The sequence below is a fragment of the Amblyraja radiata genome, chromosome 18 (assembly GCF_010909765.2).
Source record: "Amblyraja radiata isolate CabotCenter1 chromosome 18, sAmbRad1.1.pri, whole genome shotgun sequence".
Lineage (NCBI taxonomy): Eukaryota > Metazoa > Chordata > Chondrichthyes > Rajiformes > Rajidae > Amblyraja > Amblyraja radiata.
In genome coordinates, this window is record NC_045973.1 from 940,028 (window position 1) to 954,586 (window position 14,559).

Sequence of the window (14,559 nt, forward strand, 5' to 3'; positions counted from 1 at the left end):
CAGCTCGTCGTTCAATACCATCTTCCCCTCCAAGCTGGTTACCAAGCTCACGGAACTGGGTCTCTGCGCATCTCTCTGCAATTGGATCCTCGACTTCTTCATCCACCGACCACTGTCTGTTCGAATTGGCAGGAATACTTCATCCTCTGTAACAATCAGTACGGGAGCACCTCAAGGCTGCGTGCTCGGCCCCCTGCTTTACACACTCCGTGCCTGTAATGAGTCGAGTCATACGCACGTCAAGGTACAACACATGTTTATTAAAGTTCACTCACAGCATTCATCTGCATGGTATTACAGTAAACTAGCAGCTACACAGACTAAATAATTAAGCAGACTTCTGATAATATAAACCGCATAGTAGGCAGAGCTTCTACTAACAAGCACTACAATTGGTTGGTAAGAAGTAACCAATCTACAATACCCATGACTGTGTAGCTGGACACAGTGCGAACTCCATCATTAAGTTCGCCGACGACACCACTGTTGTTGGACGAATTACAGATGGTGATGAGTTAGAGTATAGAAGTGAGATCGACCAACTGACCAAATGGTGCCAGCACAACAACCTGGCTCTCAACATCAGTAAAACCAAGGAACTGATTGTGGACTTTGGAAGGGGAAGGATGAGAGCCCACAAACGATGGTTGGAGAGGGTCAAAAGCTTCAAATTCCTGGGCGTGCATATTTCCGAAGATCTTTCCTGGACCCAGCACACTGATGCAATTATAAAGAAGGCACATCAGCGCCTCTACCTCCTGAGAAGACTACGGAGATTCGGTTTGTCAAAGAGGATTCTCTTGAACTTCTACAGGTGCACAGTAGAGAGCATGCTGACTGGTTGCATCGTGGCCTGGTTCGGCAACTTGAACGTCCAGGAGCGGAAAAGACTGCAAAAAGTTGTGACCACTGCCCAGTCCATCACCGGCTCTGACCTCCCCACCATCGAAGGGATCTATCGCAGTCGCTGCATCAAAAAGGCAGCCAACATCATCAAAGACCCACACCATCCTGACCACACACTCATTTCACCACTGCATCGGGAAGAAGGTACAGGAACCTGAAAACTGTCAACGTCCAGGTTCAGGAACAGTTTCTTCCCTATAGCCATCAGGCTATTAAACACGACAACAAATAAACTCTGAACTACAACAGACTATTATTATTATTGCACTATATTTGTTTATCTATTAAGTATGCATATATACACACTGAATTTTTTTTCTGCCGTTATGTACTATGTTTACATATTCTGTTGTGCTGCAGCAAGCAAGAATTTCATTGTCCTATCTGGAACATATGACAGTAAAACACTCTTTCTTGACTCTTGACACAGGACTAGTCTACGCAATCTCTGCTCAAGCAGCAAAACAGGAAGCAGTCTGCTAAATCTTTACTTCACACAGTCCATGTCAAGTATATTTGTTATATGTAAGGAGACCAAAACTATATATAGTATTCCAGGTGTAGTGGCACTTGTATGATTAAACCTAGTAAAACCTAACATAATCAAGGACAAGTCTCATCTTGGTCACTCCCTCTTCTCCCCTCACCCATCAGGCAAGAGGTGTAGAAATGTGAAAATGCACACCTCCAGATTTATGGAAAGTTTCTTCTCAACAGGCAACTGAACCATCCTATCACCAACGAGAGAGAAGTCCTGAGCTACTATCTACCTTATTGGAGACCCTCGGACTATATTTGATTGGACTTTACTGGACTATCTTGCATTAAACGTTATTCCCTTTTTCATGTATCTGTACACTAGGACGGCTCGATTGTAATCATGCATTGTCTTTTCACTGACTCGTTAGCACACAACAAAAAGCTTTTCACCGAACCTTGGTACACATGACAATAAAATAAGTTAAACTAAATTGCAGTGAGACTTTGTTTCTTCTTGTAATAAAGGCCAATGTGACGTCTGTCGTCTTAATAAAATGCACGGACATCTTGGCCCCTTCGAAAAACAACACTTTCTAACCTGTCATCAATTAAAAAAAATACTTTCTTCTGTTTCAGATTTTTCCATATTCCATCTGCCATGTTCTTGCTCAAGGACTAAGACTGTCCCCTATGTGACACTTTATATTCTCTTCTCTTACAATCTCACCAAGTTTTCTATCATCAGTGAACTTCCAAATATAATACACATTCTCTTCAGCCAAACCTTTGATCTACATCTTGAATAGCAAGGGCACAGGCACTGAGCCCAGCCTGTCACCCTGAAGAAGGCCCACTTAGTCCCACTCTTCGCTTTCTGACACCAAATTCCCATTTCATGCTAGTATTTCACCCCTAATACCACGTACTCTAACCTCTATACTAATCCTCTGCACACCTCATTCAAAGATTTCTAAAAATATCAATCTACCACATCCGCTGGTCCCCTCCCCCACACCTCATCTATTCTGCCAGTCAAAGAATCCCAGTAGATTAATAAAATATTATTTCACATTCTTAACTCCATGCAGACTCCAGTAAATCCTAATATCATTAAAAAAAAATTAAAAGCAAGAAGCAACAAGAGTGTAATTTGTAAGGCTATTGCTGGCGCTCAAAGAGTGAACACACCCAAATGTACCATTGTCATTACCTTCATAAAACTTAATATGTGTATTAGATTATTATTGCTGTGAGTACCTAGATACATTGAAAAGGTTTGTTTTTGTGCTATCCAGTCAAATCATGTCATGCTATACACTAGCACAATCAGGGAGGAAGGGCTGATATGGCTCAGCGCAGAGGTTGCTAGATGTCTCTACGTGTATAAAATCATGAGAGGAATACATCTGGTAGACGTACAGAGTCTCTTGCTCAGAGTAGGGGAATCGAGGACATAGGTTCAAGGTGAAGGGGAAAAGATTTAATAGGAATCTGAGGGGTAACTTTTTCATTCAAAGGGTGGTGGGTGTATGGAACAAGCTGCCAGAAGGGGTAGTTGGGCCTATCCCAATATTTTATGGAACAAGCTGCCAGAGAGGGTAGTTGGGACTATCCCAATATTTTATGAACAGTTAGACAGGTACATTGATAGTACAGATTTGGAGGGATATGGACCAAACGCGGGAGGGGGGTGATGAGTGTAGCTGGGATTCGTTGACCAGTTTGGGCAAGTTGGGCCGCAGGACCTGTTTCCAGGCTGTATCACTCTATGACTGTGACATTAAGGGAATTGAAAATTAAGATTAGGGTGGAGACAGTGCTGCAAAATGGAGTTGAGGTAGAACATTGATGGATGGACTTGGACTATTTTCCAAATGCCTCAGAAGTGAAAATGATAATTTATTTACGATTTCATTCATTACATTGCAAGTTGATTTGCTTTCAACGTTATAAATAGTAGCAGACCAGTTTGACTGTTTCATGATTGGAATCCATTCTGTCTCTGCAGCGTCAATGTGTAGAATATGCTCTGAAGGCCAGACCGCTTCGCAGATACATCCCAAAGAACCCTTACCAGTATAAGTTTTGGTATGTGGTAAACTCAACTGGATTTGAATACATCATGTTTGCCCTCATCATGTTGAATACTCTATGCTTGGCTGTGCAGGTAGGAGCAATATTATTAATATTGGATGTTAGACACACTGTGTTTGTGTTGATAATTTATGGTTCAGGAAATATGAACCAATTGGTTCATTTTTTTAAATCTGTGTTGACGCATATTAAATTTTAAACTGTATGTTACTCATGTCAGTGGTAATGAGGCTTAAAACTATGACAATGCTGAAATAACAAAGTAAGATTAGAATTTATATAGCACCTCTCTTCTCCTTTGTAGGATGCCTGAAAGTGTTTATAGCCATTCACATAATTTTGACGTGCAATCTTGTAATAAAAAATAATGCAGTGGCTATTTTGCATGTGGCGAGCTCCCCAATTGCTTTGAGTAAATTATTCCTTCGGCTTTAAACCAAAAGCTGCTGCAAAACACAAATATTGCCCATATTTACCTTATCCTTTCTCGTCTCCTAAGTGTAAGTGTGAGTTTTCCATATAAATGCAGCAATCCTAAGCTTGATGCCTGAGCTTCAAGACCTTTTGTGGTGGAGCACGAACTTGTGGCATTTTCCGTGCTGTTTTGTTGGAGAACCTGCCCGTTTTACCTTGTGGCAGGAACTGCTAGTTCATTGATTGAATGGAGACGGCTAGTGAGAAGACACAAAATACTGTAGATGCTTGAATCTTGAGCAAAAAACAAAATGCTGGAGGAATTGAGCAGGTCAGGCAGCATCTATGGAGGAATAAAAAATCACTTGGGCTCCTTTATGTCCTCAGAAGCAATGCTATCCTGGTAGAATGTAGCCAACGACTGCAGCAAAGGTATCTATGCGGCGTGTTTCAATATATCGGGGAGCTGCTGGCTGACTAGGAGACGTGGATTTCATTGCTTTCCAGTCACCTGCCTGACCCACAGCTCGGGGCTGGTTTGTGGATGTGGAGGGACTGAGGTTGTGGAGAATGATTGTAGTCATCACTTGCTGTTGGTGGTGCTTTACATCCTGGAGGAGAACGCTTATCTCTCCTAGCTCATAGGACTTTAAAAAATAATTTTAAACTTTTCTTGGTGACCCAGGAGACCTTCTTCATAGTGGTCCGTTCGACTCCTGTCAAGTTCTTAAATTTAAAATAAATCAGAAGTTATCAATGAAAATAAATAAATGTATTTAAGAAAGAACTGCAGATGCTGGTAAATCGAAGGTAGACACAAAATGCTGGAGTAACTGAGCAGGTGAGGCAGCATCTATGGAGAGAGGGAATTGGCGATGTTTCGGATCGAGACCCTTCTTCACACTGATGTCAGGGGAGGGGGCGAGATAAGGAAAGAATGTAGGCGGAGACAGTAAGACTAGTGGGAGAACTGGGAAGGGGGAGGGGATGGAGAGAGAAAGCAGGGGCTACCTGAAGTTATAACGTTCATACCATTGCGGTGCAAACTACCCAAGCAAAATGTGAGGTGCTGTTTCTCCAATTTGTGCTGGGCCTCACTCTGACAATGGAGGAGGCCCAGGACAGAAAGGTCAGAATGGGAGGGGGAGTTGAAGTGCTGGGCCACCGGGAGATCAGCTTGGTTAAGACGGACTGAGCTGTGGTGTTCAGCGAAACGATCGCCAAGCTTGCACTTGGTCTCGCCGATGTAGAGAAATTGACACCTGGAACAGCAGATACAGTAGATGAGGTTGGAGGAAGTGCAAATAAATGTGTGTTTTACTCAGCCAACCAGGAGGCCGAAACACGCTGAGCACTACATTAGCTCCAATCAGTCTGAAGAAGGATCCCCACCCAAAACATTGTATGTCAGTTCCCTCTATTGCTGCTACTTGACCGCTGGGTTACCCCGGCACTATGTGTTTTTGTCATGATTCCAGTATCTACAGGTCCTTTTGATCACATTAGACCACATATGTGTAAGATGTACAGCAAACAACACACATTATCCTACCTACTTCTTTGTCAAAGCAGTATTAAAACCAAACATTCAACCCACTATCCAAAATTGTAAATTGCAATCTAATAATATGATGTTATATGGCATAGAAACATTTTTGTTTGTATTTTCAGCACTATGAGCAATCACCATTTTTCAACTACACAATGGATATCCTGAACATGGTCTTCACTGCTGTGTTCACTGTAGAGATGGTTTTGAAACTCATAGCCTTCAAACCAATGGTAAGAATTTTTTATACTATGAAGTGAAAAGCAATAGACAAATATCTACGTCAGCAGATAAACTGTAAATTCTTTAATATATTTAGCAGGGAACTTGTAGGCGATCTTTCATATTTTAATTTTTCAGCTAGTAAAGGCATGCTAGTAAGATATCAACAAAGAAACATGCAGAAATGCATAATGCTCATATTAAAGTCAGATGTCAAATATATGACAGACAAAATAAACCCCAAGTTGAAAAAATATCCTAATTTACAGTGTGTCTGCAAGTAGATTTATTAAGATACAGTTTTTCAACAATTTGTTAAGAAGACTTGTGATACTTAAATTGTTGTTGCTGTTACTCTAATCGATGAATGTCATTGTATTGTGGCAACCTTCGGATATACAAAAGATAAAAATGTATAAATATTTACCGTGGGTAAATTTAAATGCAAAAATTGTAAAGGAATAATAATGAGGTTTTGCAGAGCTATTTTCATATTGAATTTATACATAATCTGAATAAATCTGCAATCCAGATTTGGATGCATGGAAATACAGCTTACTGCATGTATGGGAATGAATAAAATAGGACACAACACGGAATGGCTACACCATTTGGAATTTTCCTTGCAATTTAGACTGAGGTTACTCCAAGAACCTTGGTCTAAATGATGGTGTTAACTTTGATGCAATTACTGGCACTTGTTGTTGGGTTTCCAGTTTGACATTTGAACCAGCATTATCCACGATATCAACAAGAACAAACAAACAAATAAATAAAGTTAAAATCTTGTACAAAATGAGTGACTTAAAAACACAAAATCTAGTTTGTGCACTAGTTTTCATATACTTTGCACTTTAAATTTGTAGCAGCTTTTTTCTCTGAAGTACATTGGTGACTCAGAATATTCTGAAATCACACCACCCCAACTTTCCCTCCCAAAAAACTTAAAGATGGCATCCTAGAAGATGTTTTATATATCAGAACAATCCAGATATTTGTACTAGGGGATCAGTTCTTTGCCCTTTGTCTGCCCATTTCTAAATTGCCATTTTCAGTGATTTAAAGAACTCTTCAGATACTCTGGATATAGATTCTACAGACATGTCTCATAAAACAGTGGTATATTTAATGACTGAAGAAGGGTCGCGACCTAAAACATTACCCATTGCTTCTCTCGAGAGATGCTGCCTGCGTAACTCCAGTTTTATGTGTCTATCTTATATTTAATTAATTGTTTATTTTGTCAAACGTTTCACTTTGGTTACTTTCATTGTAATATTTTATTTATCTTGTGATTTACTTAGTATCTAATTTATCTGGAACTCTCTTCAGATACACCTGTTATATTTAAAGTTTGAGTTTGATTTTGCCTTTTGATAATCTATAAAACAGCAATGCTGTACAAATTTAGTGCAAATGGAATGGCCAAATATGTAGCACAAATTATCTAAATTACAAACTGGAAAATAAACTGGAAACCAATGAATAAAATGGGATCCGTTTTCCATCACTATTGTCGATAAATGTTGGGGATTTACTGTTAAAATGTATCTTATTTTGCATATGAATGCAGTAGATTAGTTATATATTTTGCATATTCAGGTGGTAAAAGTAAGAATTTGCACATTACTTCGGTCAATCTATTATTTTGTGTGAGATGTTTTGGAAAATGAAGTGTACTAGGAAGGCAAATACTGAGAAGACATAAGTAGACACGGGTCTTCACGTCTGCTTTGTCATTCATTTTATGCTTGCATTATGATGGCATGTATGCCATGATCTGGGTGAATGGTCTATAGCAGAGCCAATCTCTGTGAAGACCAGCATCAAACAAAGACACATCATTGAAAATCAACTACTTAAAATACTGAAGTTGGAAAGACTGGATAGGTCAAGCAGCATCTGTGGAAGCATAAATTGAGTTAACATTTCCGATTGAAGAAGCTTTGTCTACCGGCATCTATAGCCACATTATTCTATCAACAGTTTTCCCAATCTTTCTTTCCGCAGTGTTGCTACGTCACCTCAAATAAAATTTCAAACCACATTCAATCCTCACTTCAGCAGTTGTGCTGCTGGGTATTAGTTACAGAATGATACAGCACAGAAAGAGGCCCTTCAGCGTGACTTGACCAAGCTGACCAGGATGACCTGTCTCACCTGTTTGCATTTGGCCCATATCCCTCTAGACCTTTCCTATCCATTGTGCGATCATTTGTTGAAGCATACAAGAGGATGGGCCTTACATTCAACATACACAAGTCCTCTACCAACCTGTAGCTGCTGTGTAACATTGCCCTAGGGTAAAAAGGTTTGTGGCAGAAAACCTGCATGCCTACCCATATCCCACCACCACTTCCTCCGAGCAGATAACAATGATGAAATTCTCCATTGTCTGCACTGTGTCAGCACAGCCTTTGATCGATTTAGAAACAACGTGTTTGGAGATGGAGACCTATGATCTGGCCCAAAGAAATGGTGTTCTGGGCAACAGTGAATCCTGCCCTCTGATATTGTTCTGAGATCTGGGTTACTTAGAGCACAGCACTTGGAATATATCATCAGCACTGTCTCTGTAATATCCTTCAAATTCATTGAAAGATTAAGTGAATGGTGTTAGTCTTTACATAGAAACACAATAAACAAATTTGAAGCATCATACACCTGTAAGTTAGACTCCATTCAAGATTACAGAAGGATAAATAACATGGGAGCAATACAGTTTGGTGATATTCAAAGCAAACAATACAATGATGGCAAAACAAGTCAAGTCAAGTCAAGTTTATTCGTCACATACACATACGAGATGTGCAGTGAAATGAAAGTGGCAATGCTCGCGGACTTTGTGCAAAAAGACAAACAAACAAACAACCAAACAAACTATAAACACAATCATAAACACACACATATTCTTTTACATATTAAATATTGAAAGGAAAAACGTTCAGTAAAGTTAGTCCCTGGTGAGATAGGAGTTTACAGTCCGAATGGCCTCTGGGAAGAAACTCCTTCTCAACCTCTCTTCTTGTTGGTAGTTGCTTCGAAAGTCATATGACAGTCAGTTTACAGTGGGACGGGCATGTCGTGGGTAAAGAACTTAGAGCAAGATTTAGCTGTTGGAGATTTTGGGGGTTAAGATTGGTTGATTGTAAAGTTTGGAGGATATGCTTGGCAGTTGGGGGTAGAATTATCAGTTGATGCACATGAAGGTCAGAGGTTGCAATAGAGATGACAACCATATACACAATTCCAATTAGTACATGGCTCCACCCTTGAAAATATGGCCTCCAGCACAATTTTCTAAATGTGCCATTTATAAGATGCAATTACTGTTAGGGCAATTACAGTACTCAGAAAGCAGGTTCCAGTTATCCAATCCCATCTTGATTTTGTTTGTCAATTCAATACATATGAGCAGAGAAATAACATTATCCTCAACATGAGGGAGTAATCCTCTTGCACCTGATTTAAATCATACTCTTTTGCGTAATTCTTCTGGTCACTCTTCAATCCATCCTATTAAGGATGAAACTATTTAATCTTGTTGAACAAAGTCTGTCAAAACAACATTAATTGGATTTAAAAGGTACACAAAATTGCTGGGGAAACTCAGCGGGTGCAGCAGCATCTATGGAGCGAAGGAAATGGGCGACGTTTCGGGCCAAAACCCTTCTTCAGACTGATGGGGGGTGGGGGAAAGAAAGAAGGAAAAGGGGAGGAGGAGGAGGAGCCCGAGGGCGGGCGGATGGGAGGGTGGGAGGAGACAGCTAGAGGGTTAAGGAAGGGGAGGAGACAGCAAGGGCTAGCCAAATTGGGAGAATTCTATGTTAATGCCATAAGGACGCAAGGTCCCCAGACGGAATATGAGGTGCTGTTCCTCCAATTTCCGCTGTTGCTCACTCTGGCAATGGAGGAGACCCAGGACAGAGAGGTCGGATTGGGAATGGGAGGGGGAGTTGAAGTGCTGAGCCACCAGGAGGTCAGGTAGGTTATTGCGGACTGAGCGGAGGTGTTCGGCGAAACGATCGCCCAACCTACGCTTGGTCTCACCGATGTAAATCAGCTGACATCTAGAGCAGCGGATGCAGTAGATGAGGTTGGAGGAGATACAGGTGAACCTTTGTCGCACCTGGAATGACTGCTTGGGACCTTGGATGGAGTCGAGGGGGGAGGTGAAGGGACAGGTGTTGCATTTCTTGCGGTTGCAACGGAAAGTGCCCGGGGAGGGGGTGGTGCGGGAGGGAAGGGAAGAATTGACGAGGGAGTTGCGGAGGGAGCGGTCTTTGCGGAAGGCAGACATGGGGGGAGATGGGAAGATGTGGCGAGTGGTGGGGTCACGTTGGAGGTGGCGGAAATGGCGGAGGATTATGTGTTGTATTTGCCGGCTGGTGGGGTGAAAGGTGAGGACCAGAGGGACTCTGCCCTTGTTGCGTGTGCGGGGATGGGGAGAGAGAGCAGTGTTACGGGGTATGGATGAGACCCTGGTGTGAGCCTCATCTATGGTGGCGGAGGGGAATACCCGTTCCCTGAAGAACGAGGACATTTCCGATGCCCTGGTATGAAATGTCTCATCCTGGGAACAGATGCGGCGTAGGCGGAGGAATTGGGAGTAGGGGATGGAGTCTTTACAGGGGGCAGGGTGGGAAGACGTGTAGTCCAGATAGCCATGTGAGTCAGTGGGTTTGTAATGTATGTCGGTCAGGAGTCTGTCCCCTGCGATGGAGATGGTGAGGTCAAGGAATGGTAGGGACGTGTCGGAAATCGTCCAGGTGTATTGGAGTGCCGGATGGAAGTTGGTGGTGAAGTGGATGAAGTCAGTCAGTTGTGTGTAGGTGCAGGAGGTGGCGCCAAAGCAGTCGTCAATGTAACGGAGGTAGAGGTCGGGGATGGGGCCCTGGTACGTCTCGAACATGGATTGTTCAACGTACCCGACAAAGAGGCAGGCGTAGCTGGGGCTTAATTTGGATTTAATTTGGTTTAATGCTTCCATTGCAAAGATAATATCCTTAAACTTTTCATTCTAAGGTTAAATGTTATGCAATAAAAAATGTGAACTAATTCCTTCTGGCAGTATCCATTAATTATATCTGATGGTTAATTCTGATTTAATTTAAATGTGTTCTTTTAATTTGTCATCAATAAAGTAATATTTTAATGTGCGAATTCTTACATCCCACAAGTGTTGCATTTCTTCCATTTACTGAGTTTTTAACTAACGCTTTGTATTAGGTGTGTGTGAAAAAAAAGGAGAGATGGCTAGTAAGTGTATTTACCTGACTTTTGCAGTGCTTTCTTTTTTTGTTTGTCAGCTACTAATCATGCATGGTTTCTTAGGATTCTAGTTGGCGTGACTTGTCCATATTTGCCTCCCTCTGCTTTTCCTCATTCACCCTCTAATTCTGATTGGGTGTGGAACTTTTCTTATGCTCTTTAGCGGTTGAAATTAGAGCAGTCCACCTGCTTATTTCATGTCATCAATCATCGTGTTAATCCTTTAATAAATAACAGTGAATTAAATAAGCTAAAAGTCGTCATACTGCATATCACCTCAACGGAATTCTTGAGTTTATGTCAATGAACTATTGTCCCAAAGAGGGAGAAATATTATTTAAAGACTTTATATTCATTTTGACAAATGTGCTATTTGAAAACAATTTTAGTTTCAAATTAATGTCCAATTTCCTGATGTTACACCTTCCAATGGAAAGTAATAGAGTGGTAAAGCCATGCAGCACAGAAACAGGCCTTCAGCCCTCCAAGTTTGTGGCACCCATTTACACAAATTCCATTTAATATTCTTCACATTTACATTAACTCCCCCTAGATTCTACTTCTCTCTACACCCTTAGAGCAACGTATAATGGCAAAGTGACCCACCAGCCTGCATGCCTTTGGACTATGGGAGGAAAATGGAAAGCACAGAGGTTATCCTGCATAAAAGGGAGAGCATGCAAACACTCCACAGACAGCTCTGGAAATCACGATGGAACCCAGGCCACTGAAGCTGTGAGGCAATAGCTTTAATAGCTGTGGCACAGAGCTTCACCAAAGCTGCACCGCCGTGCCTCGATATATTTTGTAAAAGTACTGAATAAAATAAGGTAGAAAATATTTAAAATTAATTAGAAATCATCACTGATTTAATTGTAACTAACATCTTTTCTGAAAATCAAAAATTACAGCAGACGCTGGCGATTTGCAAATAAATAGGAAGTCTAGAAACACTCAGCAGGCCAGGCAGCATCAGCGGAAAGAGAAATTATGAATGTTTCAGCGCTTCGATGAAGGGTCCAGGAGTTGTTTCTGTTTCCACAGACGCTACCTGCCTTGCTGAGTATTACCTGCATTTTCTGTAGCATCTTTATTTTGCCTTGAGAAAGGCAAAGCTATTAGCCGCAACCTATGCTATTAGCTGCAAGCTACATTAAAATTAATCCAATAAAAATTCAGTTCTTCCCATGGGTAACATAGTAATCATAACAATTGTTCAAGATAGACACAAATGCTGGAGTCCCGCTGAGTTACTCCAGCATTTTGTGTCTATCTTCGGTTTAAACCAGCATCTGCAGTTCCTTCCTACACATAACAATTGTTCATATGCTTGTCCCACTAGATGACATTTATTTTTTCTTAAAACTAATCTCATGTACATCAAAGTAAATTTTAAATAGCGGTACCGTGTGATCAGTTTGATAACCCATTAAATTCCTGTCTAAATTATTCTTTAAAACTTTATTGCTTTTGTTTCGTGTGAAAGATAACTAAAGATACATTCATTGCTCAATGTGTTAATGTAAACATTTGCCCCCTACCTATCTTGTGTAGGGCTATTTTAGTGACTCCTGGAACGTGTTTGACTTCCTCATCGTTATTGGCAGCATTATTGACGTCGTACTCGGTGAAATTGATGTGAGTACTGTACCTTCCCAGAAACCATTCTTCCTCTCCTTTAGAACACAAATGTTATCACTGGACAAGTCACAAACAGTTGTACCTGCTTTTAGGAAATAAAGAACATCCTTCTAAACCTGACTTCTCTCACTTTTTTTCCAGTCTTTTTTTTAGAATGCGGAGAAGGTGAACTTCATGAATCTAAAGTGAGCATGACTGTGAAAGCATTTGTCTCCAAAGAAACCTTCACTGGTTTCACTGTCCACATTAAATGCTCCTTGTATATAATTCTGTCCTATTTCTGACAGTAACGTTGAAAATTTGAAATTTGGCTGTAAAAAGTAAAACTTGAAAATGGTAGTGGATTTTTGCTTAGGCCAGATGCATCCACTGTCTGAAATTTTACAATATTGAACAAGGTCACTATTGTTATTATCTTTTCTGCTTTACTGGAAATAGTTCTAGAAATTAGGTCAGATATTTTATCAGTTTTGGTCTTAAATTATTTCATAAATAGTGTGCAATTGTACATCATAACAACAAGAAGTTAAAATTGAGCGCTTAGTGGAACAGTTTTTAGTATATTTATAATAGTTCCATAACAAAAAAGAACATAAAATGTGGACAAAAGTCCAAAATACTTCTGCTTTCACAGTAGTGCAAAATACAGCCAACTTTATCTTGGTTGCCGTTGTATTTGTGTTGTAACTCTTGTACTCTCTTGTTACTTTATTTCAATTGTCTTTCTCATCCCTTTCTGGACCTATTGAATGTTTACATTCGCAGCACTATTTCGCTGATGCATGGAACACTTTTGATGCCTTAATTGTTATTGGTAGCGTCGTTGATATTGCTATCACAGAAGTTAATGTAAGTAAAGGCTATCTGTAACTGCCCCTCCAAATTGTCCTTATTCCAATATCGCAAAACTTTGACATAGACGTTCAAAATCTGCTGTGTTTATGTGATAAATCATTTCTTTGCTTTAGCAGTGAGTTTTTATGTTGAGGCAATATTTTTATACTCCAAGTTAAATTACATAGATGGCAATAATATTATTCAACATTTTGCTTAGTGTTTCTGTTGAAGCATTTTGCAACTCACAGTGATCACAACTGATAGTATTTAATGGACCGTTCTCTTCAGTCTTTTTTTTCTTCTTCAACTGAACACATAGATCAGTGGACCAGTTATATGTGGAAATTGGTTGTGTCCAGCTAATTCAAAAATTACCTCCAACTCCAAGTGTTAAGATAGGAGTGTGATAATAACATTGCAAAAGTAATTAGATGAACTCCATTATCATTATTCTCTCTTTCTTAAACCAATAGATTATGGTAGAAAGCTTTTAGTGATTGCTTTGCTGGAGTTTTTATACCCAAGCCAGAGACCAAGTAAATAAAATGAGCAGAAGCAAACCACAATTTTATTATTTTAATTACAGCAGAACCTAAAATTATATTCAATAAAATCACTCATTATTTTCAAATCGCTAATGACAAGATCATATAATTAATCTTTTCTGTTTCTAATTTGCTGTACGTTCTCAAGCAGCAGTAGAATGAAAAATGTATCTGTAATCTTTAATGTATCAATATTTGTAATATGGTAATATATGTTGATTTAAAACTTGAACGAAAATATCTACGTCCAAAAATAAAAATTAAACTACAACTTGCCTTAAAAATGACAGTGAAAGGAATTTACCTATTTATTTATAATACTGCATAAAAAAGGTCTGAGCTAACAAATTGAACAATAGAAGATGATCCCAGGGGAAGATCACAACCGATCATGAACATTTTTTTTACACCCCATTAACTAAAAGTGGAGAGTTTATTAAATGTTTATTACTCCGAACAGACTCTTAGTTTGTGTTTCTAATCTAGGACATTACTGAGATACATAGATGCCCCCTGCCGTTGCCAGATTTGATTATCGCAGGCCTGAAGGCATTTTATTAGTCCTATGGCATACAGCTTCTCCATTACTTATCTATCCTT

At 39.9% G+C, this 14,559-nt stretch overlaps 1 protein-coding gene across 3 annotated transcripts in view; it reads left to right on the plus strand.

The window, feature by feature from the left end:
* cacna1d (calcium voltage-gated channel subunit alpha1 D) overlaps positions 1 to 14,559 on the plus strand; it is a 352,130-nt gene that overhangs the window by 233,440 nt on the left and 104,131 nt on the right. For all 3 annotated transcript variants that reach the window (XM_033036547.1, XM_033036546.1, XM_033036548.1), the window contains 4 exons: positions 3,395 to 3,553; positions 5,566 to 5,676; positions 10,895 to 10,924; positions 12,491 to 12,574. In XM_033036547.1, coding sequence (XP_032892438.1) covers positions 3,395 to 3,553; positions 5,566 to 5,676; positions 10,895 to 10,924; positions 12,491 to 12,574 — 384 coding nt within the window. The remainder of the gene's footprint in view (positions 1 to 3,394; positions 3,554 to 5,565; positions 5,677 to 10,894; positions 10,925 to 12,490; positions 12,575 to 14,559) is intronic.